Source organism: Meleagris gallopavo, unplaced genomic scaffold (assembly GCF_905368555.1).
Source record: "Meleagris gallopavo unplaced genomic scaffold, MGAL_WU_HG_1.1 scaffold_18, whole genome shotgun sequence".
Lineage (NCBI taxonomy): Eukaryota > Metazoa > Chordata > Aves > Galliformes > Phasianidae > Meleagris > Meleagris gallopavo.
The window spans coordinates 12501-23417 of record NW_028147032.1 but is presented as its reverse complement, the minus strand read 5'-3'; the positions used below and the strand labels follow the sequence as shown (position 1 = coordinate 23417).

General features: G+C 55.4%; 1 protein-coding gene and 2 non-coding genes across 5 annotated transcripts; 2 read left to right on the top strand and 1 right to left on the bottom strand.

Moving 5' to 3' along the window:
- The first annotated feature begins 44 nt into the window (after positions 1-44).
- Positions 45-8124, top strand: JOSD2 (Josephin domain containing 2). 3 transcript variants are annotated; one of them, XM_085215340.1, is made up of 5 exons: positions 45-599; positions 2222-2384; positions 4466-4591; positions 5969-6163; positions 6290-8124. In XM_085215340.1, the coding sequence occupies exons 1-5, from the start codon at positions 566-568 to the stop codon at positions 6297-6299; spliced, it is 528 nt and encodes a 175-aa protein (XP_085071466.1). In that variant the 5' UTR covers positions 45-565; the 3' UTR covers positions 6300-8124. The 3 variants fall into 3 exon arrangements, with proteins under 3 accessions (XP_085071466.1, XP_085071465.1, XP_085071464.1); XM_085215339.1 differs by having other exon boundaries at positions 46-599; positions 4466-4576; positions 6261-8124; XM_085215338.1 differs by having other exon boundaries at positions 445-599; positions 6261-8124.
- A 268-nt stretch (positions 8125-8392) lies between these two features.
- On the top strand, positions 8393-8464 carry TRNAE-CUC (transfer RNA glutamic acid (anticodon CUC)). Its single transcript has one exon. It is a non-coding gene; the product is annotated as a tRNA-Glu (tRNA).
- A 1162-nt stretch (positions 8465-9626) lies between these two features.
- TRNAT-AGU (transfer RNA threonine (anticodon AGU)) lies at positions 9627-9700 on the bottom strand. The gene has a single exon. It is a non-coding gene; the product is annotated as a tRNA-Thr (tRNA).
- Between the last annotated feature and the right edge of the window lie 1217 nt (positions 9701-10917).

Sequence of the window (10917 nt, the reverse complement as noted above, 5' to 3'; positions counted from 1 at the left end):
AAGAACCTATAAACCCCCCCCAACACCATAAAGCCCCCTGACCCCATTAAGTGCCCCTCTCACCCCACAAGTGCCCTATAAACTCCCCTCACTGCATAAAGGCCCCATAAGGACCTTCTAACCCCATAAGTGCCCTATAAATCCCCCCGACCCCATAAGGACTTTCTGACCCCATAACTGCCCTATAAATCCCTCTGACCCCACAAGTGCCCTATAAACTCTCCCAACCCCATAAGGACCTCCAGACCCCATAAGGACTCTATAAACCCCCTTGACACCATAAAGGCCCTATAAACCTCCCCAACCTCATAAGGACCCCATAAGAACTTTCTGACCCCACAAAGATCCTATTAAATCCCCCCACCCCCCCACGTGACCGGAAGCGCATGGAGGCTTTCGCGCAGCGCGGGAGGAAGTGCATGCAGGGGGTCGCGCAGCGCGGCCGGAAGTGCACGAGGGCGGGGCCGGAAGTGTCTGCAGGGTTTCGGGGTGAGAGGCCGGAAGTTGATGGAGGCGCGCGGTGCACTGTGGGAGCTGTAGTTCCCGCCTCCCCTTCTCTGTGGGGATGAGGCCGCGGGAGGCCCTGGAGGAGCCTCAGGGTGAGAGCCGGGCTTGGGGGGGGTTTGGGGGCGGCTTATGGGGGTCCTGAGGGGGGAGTCGAGGGGTATGGGGTAGGTTTGGGGATGGCGGGCGCGTCGGGTGCGGCTCCGGGGGGTGTGGGGCCTGGTAGGCCGCGGTGGGCCTGGGGGGATAAGGGGGATATGGGGGGGGGGGGCTGAGGGAGGTGAAAGGGGGTTGTGAGTGTTAAGAGGGGTTTGGGGGGATGGGGAGGGAGTTGGCGGTGAGTTGGTGGGTTTCGGGGTTGGGGGGGTCCTGAGGGGTTAAAAGGAGTTTGGGAGGTCGGAAGGGGTGTTTGGGGGTCATTTGAGGGTTTTGGGGGGAATTGGGGGGGTTGGGGGGAGATAAAGGGGGGTGGGTGGGTCTGGGGGGGTCCTGAGGGGGTTAAAAGGGGTTTGGGGGGGGTGTGGAGAGGTATAGAGGTGAGTTGGGGGGATGGGGGGGTCCTGAGGGGATTAAAGGGGGTCTGGGGGGGGGGTTGGGAGGAGAGATAAGGGAGGGCTAGGGGTTGGGGGGGTTAAAAGAGGTTTGGGGGGTAGGGAGTAGGGGTGGGGGAGTTTAAGTGTCGTTTGAGCGGCTTTGGGGGGTCTGGAGGGGGTTGGGGGGAGATAAAGGAGGGTGGGGTGGGTGTGGGGGGGTCCTGAGGGGGTTAAAAGGGGATTATGGGGGGCGGGGTGGGGAACTGGGGGATTTAGGGATCGTTTGAGGGGTTGTGAGGGGGCCTGGGGGGTAGGGGAGATTGAGGGGGTCTGGGGGAGGTTGAGGTGTTCTGTGGGGGTTGATGGGGAGACAAGGGGAGGGGGGATGGTCTGGAGGGGTTTTTGGGGGAGGGGTTGGGGAGATGGGGGGAATTCTGGGGGGGTGGGAGGTGCTCTGGGGGGGATCTTGTGGGAGGGGGGATTTGGGGGGGGGGAAGGGAAGGGTTGGAGAAATGGGGGAAGGGGTGCTGTGGGGGGGAGGAGAGTAGAGGGAATTTTGGGGGGGTCCAGAAGGGTTTGGGGGGGGAGTAGAGGGAATATGGGGGGGAGGTCCAGTAGGGTTGGGGGGGGGCAGAGGGAATTTGGGTGGGAGGGCAAAGAGGATTTGAGGGAGGAAGGGTGAGATTGGGGGGTCTTTGGGGGTGGGGGGGGAGTTGTAGAAATGGGGGGGATTCCTTGGGAGGGGGAAGACATTTGGGGAGGGGTCCAGGGGGTTTTGGAGGGGGGGGCTGGTGAAACTGGGGGGGTCTGGAGTGGGGGTCACTGGGGGGGTCATTCAGGGTGATTTTGGGGGAAGGGAAGTTGGAAAGATGGGGGTGTCCTGAAGGTGGGGGGGCAAAGGGGATTTTTGAGGGGGGTCTGGAGGGGTCTTTGGGGGTGGGGTTGGGGAGATGGGGGGGTCCTGGGGGGGTGGGAGGTGTTTTGGGGGGGGTTGGGGAGATTGGGGGGGATCCTGGGGGAGGGGGGATTTTGGGGGGGGGGACGGGAGGGATTGGAGAAATGGGGGGGGGGAGGGGGTCCGTGAAGGGTTCTTAGGGCTTGTTGGGGTTTTATAGAGTGAACAAGGGCTATAGTAATTTGCATATCTCCTTAAATCCTCGTTAACCTGCCTTCTCCTTAATTAGGACTCCCTTCCAGCCCCCCCCCCAACTCCGGGGGGGGGTCCACCCCGTCCCCCCCCCCCTACCACGAGCGGCAGCGCCTGGAGCTGTGCGCAGTGCACGCCCTCAACAACGTCCTGCAGCGGCCCTGCTTCACCCGACAGGCGGCCGACGACATCTGCAAGAGGTTCCCCCCCCTTTTAACCCCAATTCTGGGGCCTTTCCAGAACCTTCTGACCCCAGAAGGACCCTATAACCCCCCCAATCCTACAAGGACCCCATGATGGCTCTATAAATTTCCAGAACTCATAAAGACCCCATGAGGATCTTCTGATCCCATAAGGACCCTATAACCCCCCCGATCCCACAAGGACCCCATGATGGCCCTATAAGCCCCCAGAACCCATAAAGGCCCAATAAGAACCTTCTGACCCCATAAGGACCCTATAACCCCCCCAATCCCACAAGGACCCCATGATGGCCCTATAAGCCCCCAGAACCCATAAAGGCCCAATAAGAACCTTCTTACCCCATAAGGACCCTATAACCCCCCCCCGATCCCATAAGGACCCCATAATGGCCCTATAAACCCACAGAACCATAAAGACCCATAAGAACTTCTTACCCCATAAGGACCCTATAACCCGCCTGACCCCATAAGGATTCCCTAATGGCCCAGAACCCATAAAGGCCAATAAGAACCTTCTTACCCCATAAGGACCCTATAATGCCCCCAGAACCTATAACTCATAAGGACCCCATAATGGCCCTATAAGCCCCCAGAACCTATAAAGATCCCATAAGAACCTTCTGACCCCATAAGGATCCTATAACCCCCCCCCCCCGATCCCATAAGGATCCCATGATGGCCCTATAAGTCTCCAGAACCCATCAAAACCCCATAAGAACATTCTGACCCCATAAGGACATTATAGCTTTTCCAGACCCATAAGGATCCCATAATGCGCCCTATAATCCCCCTGACCCCATAAAGACCCCATGAGGGCCCTATAAACCCCCCGATCCCATGAGGGCCCCATAAGGGCCCTATAGACCCCTATGAACCCTTAACCCCATTTAGGAGCCCCCTCACCCTAATATTGAATCCCCCTGACCCCAAAATCAAACCCATAACCCCATATTGGAGACCCCAACCCCAATATTGAACCCTTAACCCCATTTAGGAGACCCCACAACTACTTTTGAGCCCCCCGACCCCATAAGGACCCCATAAGGACCCTATAAAGCCCCGTTCACACCATATGGACCCCACAAGGCCCTATAAACCCCCCCCTCCCGCTGACCCTAGACAAACCCCATAAGGACCCCATAAAGCTATCCCCCTCCCCCATAAGGACCCCATAGCACCCCATAATACTCCCATAAGGACCCCATAAGGACCCTATAAAGCCCCATTCACAGCATATGGATCCTACAAGGCCCTATAACCGCCCCCTCCTCCTGCTGACCCTATACAAGCCCCATAAGGACCCCATAAACCCCACCCCCTCCCACATAAGGACCCCATAGGATCCCACAACCCCCCTCACCCCATCAGGACCCCATAAAGACCCCATTACACCCCATTCACTCCATATGGACCCCACAAGGGCCCTATAACTCCCCCATCCCTATACAAACACCATAAGGACCCCATAAACCCCACGCCCTCCCACATAAGGACCCCATAGGATCCCATAATACCCCCTTCACCCCATAAGGACCCTATAAAGCCCCGTTCACACCATATGGACCCCACAAGGGCCTATAAACCCCCCCCCCCCCCCGCTGACCATATGCAAACCCCATAAGGACCCCATAAACTCATCTCCCTCCCACATAAGGACCACATAGGACCCCATAAAACCCCCTCACCCCATCAGGACCCCATAAGAGCCCCATAAAGACCCCATAAGACCCCCTTGCCCCCATATGGACCCCACAAGGGCCCTATAACTCCCCCATCCCTATACAAACCCCATAAGGACCCCATAAACCCATCCCCCTCCCACATAAGGACCACATAGGACCCCATAAAACCCCCTCACCCCATCAGGACCCCATAAGAACCCCATAAAGACCCCATAAGACCCCTTTGCCCCCATATGGATCCCACAATGGCCCTATAACTCCCCCATCCCTATACAAACCCCATAAGGACCCCATAAACCCATCCCCCTCCCACATAAGGACCCCATAGGATCCCATAATACCCCCCTCACCCCATCAGGACCCCGTAAGGACCCCATAAACCCCGCTGTTTTCCAGGTTGGCCCCCGAGGCTCGGCTCAACCCGCACCGCAGCCTTTTGGGGTCGGGGAATTACGACGTCAACGTCATCATGGCGGCTCTGCACAGTGTGGGGATGGCGGCCGTCTGGTGGGACAAGCGCCGGTCTGACCCCAAATGCACCTTTTTTTCCCCAAAATGCTCCGCCCCCATAACCCGCTTCTGACCCCATAAGGACCCTATAACTACCCTGTACCCACAAGGACCCCATAAAGGCCCTATAAGCTCCCCAGACCCAATAAAGACCCCATAAGAATGTCCTGACCCCATAAGAACCCTATAACTCCCCTGTACCCATAAGGACCCCATAACAGCCATATAAACACCCCAGACCCCATAAGGACCCCATAAAGGCCCTATAACCCCCAGGACCCTATAAAAACGCCATGAAGACCCCATAAGGACCTTCTAAACTCACAAGGATCCTATAACCCCCCCCCCCGACCCCGTAATGGCCCTATAAACCCCCCAGATCACCTAAAGACCCCATAAGGACCCTATAATGGCCCTATAAACCTCCCAAGACCCTATAAAGACCCCATAGGGACCTCTGAGCCCATAAGGACCCCATAATGGCCCTATAAACCCCCCAGGCCCCATAAAGACCTCATAAGGACCTTCTGAAACCACAGGACCCCATAATGGCCCTGTAACTCCTCCCGACCCCATAAGAACCCCATAATAGCACTATAAACCCCCCAGACCCTATAAAGACCCTATAAGGAACCTATAAACCCCCTGACCCCATAAGGACCCCCTAAGAACCCCATAGTGGCCCTATAAATCTTTCCCTGACCCCACAAAGATGCCATAAGTCCATAAAGTCCGCATAATGGCCCCATAAAGACCCCATAAGGATCTTCTGACCTCACAAGGACCCTATAACCCCCCGACCCCATAAAGACCCCATAAGGATCTTCTGACCTCACAAGGACCCTATAACCCCCCGACCCCATAAAGACCCCATAAGGATCTTCTGACCTCACAAGGACCCTATAAACCCCCGACCCCATAAAGACCCCATAAGGATCTTCTGATCTCACAAGGACCCTATAACCCTCCCAACCCCATAAAGACCCCATAAGCGCCCTATAAACCCCCCGACCCCATAAAGACCCCATAAGGGCCCTATAGACCCCTATGAACCCATAAGCCCATTTAGGAACCCCCGACCCCAAAATCGAACCTATAAACCTTCACCCTATAAAGACCCCATTTAGGAGCCCCCCACCCTAATATTGAACCCCCCACCCCCACTTAAGACCCCTGACCCCCTTTCCCATCCCCCTTTCCAACCCCCCTTCTCCCCACTTTTGAGCCCCAAACCCCCCTTTATTCCCCCCCAACCCCACTTATTTTCCCTATAACTCCCACCAACCCACCCCTTCTCCCCACTTTTCAGCCCCCCATCCCCACTTTTGCCCCCCCTTCTCCCCACATCCCCCTCCCAACCCCTTCTAACCCCTTTCCCCCCCACCGCAGCCCCCTGGAGCGCCTGGCCTTGGACCAAATCCTTGGTTTCATCCTCAACGTCCCGTCCCACATCTCCCTGGGTTTCGTTTCCCTCCCGTTCCGCCGCCAGCACTGGTTGGCAGTCAGGCAGCTGGGGGGCGTTTATTACAACCTCGACTCCAAACTGCGCTCCCCGGCGCCCATCGGAGGCGAGGAGGAGCTCAGGTAGCAGCCAGGGACCTGGGGGGGGACATCGAGGGGACAACCCGAAGACCCTCCCGGATGCCACCTTCACCTCCCCCCCCCCTTCCCCGCCCCACAGGGTTTTCCTGAGGGATTTCCTCTCCCAAGGCCTCTGTGAAGTCTTCCTCGTCGTCCCCCGTGCCGTGGAGGAGGCGGGAGGGTGGCTGGGCCCCGAGTGACACCCCACGACGACGGTGACAACAACCTCGTGGCACTTCGTGGCTGAAACTGTCCCCCTTTTTCTTTGGGAGCGTTGCTGTGAACCTGGATGGGTTTCGGGGCGCCCTTCTCACCCCCTCCATCCGCTGGCTGTCGTGGGGGCTTCGGTTTCCTGATTTCACCCCAATTCTGTGCTTCCCCGTGGCACCGACTGTGTGACAACGGTGGTGCTTTGGTTGTGTGGCTCCCGGCACCCCACTGCTCTGCGTGTCACCTCCCTGCTGCCTCCCTGTGTCACAGCTTGGCGCCCTGTGGCACCCGCGCGTGGGGTTGTGTTCTGCCCTTCTGGTGGTGGATGGCACCCCATGGAGGAGGATGTCACCCCATGGAGGATGGCACCCCATGGAGGAGGATGTCACCTGGTGGTGGATGTCACCCCATGGAGGAGGATGTCACCCCATGGAGGATGTCACCTGGTGGTGGATGTCACCCTGTGGAGGTGGATGTCACTTTGAGGAGGATGTCACCCCATGGAGGAGGATGTCACCTGGTGGTGGATGTCACCCCATGGAGGAGGATGTCACCCCATGGAGGATGATGTCACTCCATGGAGGAGGATGTCACCTGGTGGTGGATGTCACCCCATGGAGGAGAATGTCACCTCATGGAGGAGGATGTCACTCCATGGAGGAGGATGTCACTCCATGGAGGAGGATGTCACCCCAGGGAGGAGGATGTCACCCCATGGAGGATGTCACTCCATGGAGGAGGATGTCACTCCATGGAGGAGGATGTCACCCCAGGGAGGAGGATGTCACCCCATGGAGGATGTCACTCCATGGAGGAGGATGTCACCTGGTGGTGGATGTCACCCCATGGAGGAGGATGTCACCCCATGGAGGAGGATGTCACCTGGTGGTGGATGTCACCCCATGGAGGAGGATGTCACCCCATGGAGGAGGATGTCACCTGGTGGTGGATGTCACCCCAGGGAGGAGGATGTCACCTGGTGGTGGATGTCACCCCATGGAGGAGGATGTCACCCCAGGGAGGAGGATGTCACCTGGTGGTGGATGTCACCCCATGGAGGATGTCACTCCATGGAGGAGGATGTCACCTGGTGGTGGATGTCACCCCATGGAGGAGGATGTCACCTGGTGGTGGATGTCACCTGGTGGTGGATGTCACCCCATGGAGGAGGATGTCACCCCAGGGAGGAGGATGTCACCTGGTGGTGGATGTCACCCCATGGAGGATGTCACCCCATGGAGGAGGATGTCCACTGGTGGTGGATGTCACCCCATGGAGGAGGATGTCACCCCATGGAGGAGGATGTCACCTGGTGGTGGATGTCACCCCAGGGAGGAGGATGTCACCTGGTGGTGGATGTCACCCCATGGAGGAGGATGTCACCCCATGGAGGAGGATGTCACCTGGTGGTGGATGTCACCCCATGGAGGATGTCACTCCATGGAGGAGGATGTCACCCCATGGAGGAGGATGTCACTTTGAGGAGGCAGATGTCACCCCATGGAGGTGGATGTCACCCCATGGAGGATGTCACCTGGAGGAGGATGTCACCCTATGGAAGATGTCACCTGGTGGCAGATGTCACCCCATTGAGGATGTCAGTCACCATCTCGATGTCACCTGGAGGCAGATGTCACCCCATCGGATGTCACCTGCTGTGACCTCAGGGCACGCGTGGCCTTTGCTTTGTACCCGTCTGGGATTAATTACCCTTTGGAAAAGTGATTAAAAACACCAATTTACACCTCTGCGAACCCCGAGTGGCGTTTTGGGGTCCCCAAACCCTATTCCTATACAGAGCTGCTGAGTGGATCCATAACACGCATGCTGATTGGCTGCTTGCGCAGCGCGCCGTCGCTCCCGGCCAATCCCCACGCGCCTTTCACAACCGCCGGGGCGGGCCTAGCCGTCTGACCCCCCCCCCCGTGGGAGCATGTAGCCAATCAGGGCGGCTGTAGCATTTTGACGTCTCGGCTCCGCCAATGGCATTCTGAGAAACATAACGAGGAAGGTTCCCGTCCCTCCCTGGTGGTCTAGTGGTTAGGATTCGGCGCTCTCACCGCCGCGGCCCGGGTTCGATTCCCGGTCAGGGAAGATCTGGTTTTTCTCCCTTTTCGACCCATTTCTTCCCATTTTTTAAATCTTTTGGGCCCTTTTCTTCCTCCTTTTTACCCTTTTCTCCCTATTTTCTTCTCTTTTTGTCCCTCTTTTCTCCCCATTTTGACCCTTTTCTTCCCCATTTCCCCTTCGTTTCCTCCTTTTCAGTTTTCCTCCTCCTTTCCATTTCCCTTTTTTTCCTCCTCCTTTTGCGTTTTTTCCTTTTCTTCTCCTATTTTTTTCCCTTTTCCTCCTATTTTTCCTTTTTTTTTCCTCCTCACTTTGCCCCTTTTCCTCCTTTTTCCGAATCTATTTCCCCCTTTTCCTCCTATTTTCCCCCATTTTTTTCTCCCCCTTTCTCCTCCCTTCCCTTTCCCTCCTCGTTTTGCCCATTACTCCTATGTTTCCTCCTCATTTTTACTTCATTTCTTCTCTTTGAAACGTTTTCCCCTTTTATCCCCCTTTTTACTCTTCCTCCCCCTCTTCCTCTTTTCCTTTTGACTTTTCTCTACCATTTCTCCCCTTTGTTTCGATTTCCTCCCCCTTTTCCCTCCCCCCTTTTTCCTCCTCTTTTCCTCCTCTATTCCTCCCCCCTTTTCCTTTTGATTTCCTCCCCCCATTTCCCTTCCCCCCATTTTATTCTCCTTCTTTCTTCCTCTTTTTCTCCTTCTTTCCCCCGTCTTCCCCTTTTCTCCTCATTTTTAATTCATTTCTCCCCTTTTTGACTTTTTTCTCCTTCTTTCCTCCTCCTTTTGACTTTTTTCTTCCCCTTCCTCCCCCCATCCGCCTCCCCCCCTTTCCTCCCCCTCCTTTTGATTTTTTTCTCTCTTTTCTTCCTTCTTTTCTCCTCCTTTCGACTTTTTTCCCTTTCCGCCCCCTCCCACCCCATCTTCCCCCCCCCCCCTTCTTCCTTTCCCCCTTTTTCTTCTTTTTTTCCCCCCTTTTACTCCCTTCCCCTTTTCCTCTCCCCTCCATTTCTCCTTCCCCCCCCCCCTTCCTCCCTCTGCCTCCTCATTAAAACGCCTCAAACCATCAAAAAATATCCCAAAACCACACACACAGAAAAAAAAAAAAAAATCATTTTTAAAAAAACCGAAAACAAAAACCAAAAAGCAACATGAAAACACGAAGAACCCAAAAGCCACCGCCGGTCGCGTTGAGGCACCGCTGGGATTCGAACCCAGGATCTCCTGTTTACTAGACAGGCGCTTTAACCAACTAAGCCACGGCGCCGCCCGCGCACCCTTCTCGCCTCTGCCATCATGTCCTATATGGCCCGCATTGAGCAACGGGAGAAACGGGTTCGAATCCCCGGTGGGAAGACTCGAGTTTCACGTTCTGATCTTCTTTCCCCTTTCCCCCTCTCCCTTCCCCTCCCTCCCCTCCGCACTTCCCCTTCCCTCTCCCTCTCCCTTCCCTTCTCCCTTTCCATTCCCCCTTCACCTATTTCCCCTCCCCTTCCCCTTCTCTTTTCCCCTCCCCTTTCCGCTTCCCTCTCCCTTCCCTTTCCCCCCTCCCCCTTCCCTTCCTCCTTCCTCCCCCTTTCCCCTCCCCTCCCCTTTCCCTTTTCACTTTCCCTTTCTCCTCTCCCCTTCCTTTTCCCATTCCCTTTCTCCCTCTCTCCCCTTCCCCTCCCCCGTTCCCTTCCCTCTCTCCTTTCCCCTTCCCTTCCCCTCCCCCTTCCATTTTCCCTCCCTTTCCCCCTTTTTCCCCTTTCCCCCTTTCCCTTTTCCCTCCCTTCCACTTCCCCTCCTTTTTCCCCTCCCCCTTTCCCTTCCCCCCTTTCCCCAATATCCATCTTTCCCCAATTCTCACCTTTCTTTCCTCCAAATTCTTTTCTCTTTCCCCAATTCTCATCTCTCTATCCCCAATTCCCACCATTCTTTCCCCAATTCTTGTCTTTCTTTCCCCAATATTCCTTCATCTTTCCTCCATTTCTCCTCTTCCTACCCCCATTCTCACCTTTCTTTCCCCAGTATTTGTCTTTCTTTCCCCAGTTTTCCTCTTTATCTCCCCAAATTCTTCTTCCTTTCCCCAATTCTCATCTTTCCCCAATCCTTCTTTCCTTCCCACTTCCTCTTTCATTTTCCCAAATTTCTGCTTCTTTCCCCAATTTTTCTCTTCTTTCCCCAGTTCTTCTTCCCTCAATTCTCCTTTTATTTTTTTTTTTTTTTCTCCAATATTCCTCCATCTTTTCTCCAGTTCTCCCTTTTTTATCTCCATTCTCATCTTTCTTTCCCAATTCTTGCCTTTCTTTCCCCAAATTCTTCTTCCTTTCCCATTCCTCGTCTTCTTTTTCCCAATTCTCATCCTTATTTCCCCAAATTCTTCTTCCTTTCCCCAATATACTCCTTTCTTCCCCATCCTCGACTTTCTCTCCCCATTTTTCTTCTTCCTTTCCTAAAATTCTTCTTTCTATCCCAATTCCCACCGTTCTTTCCCCAATTCCT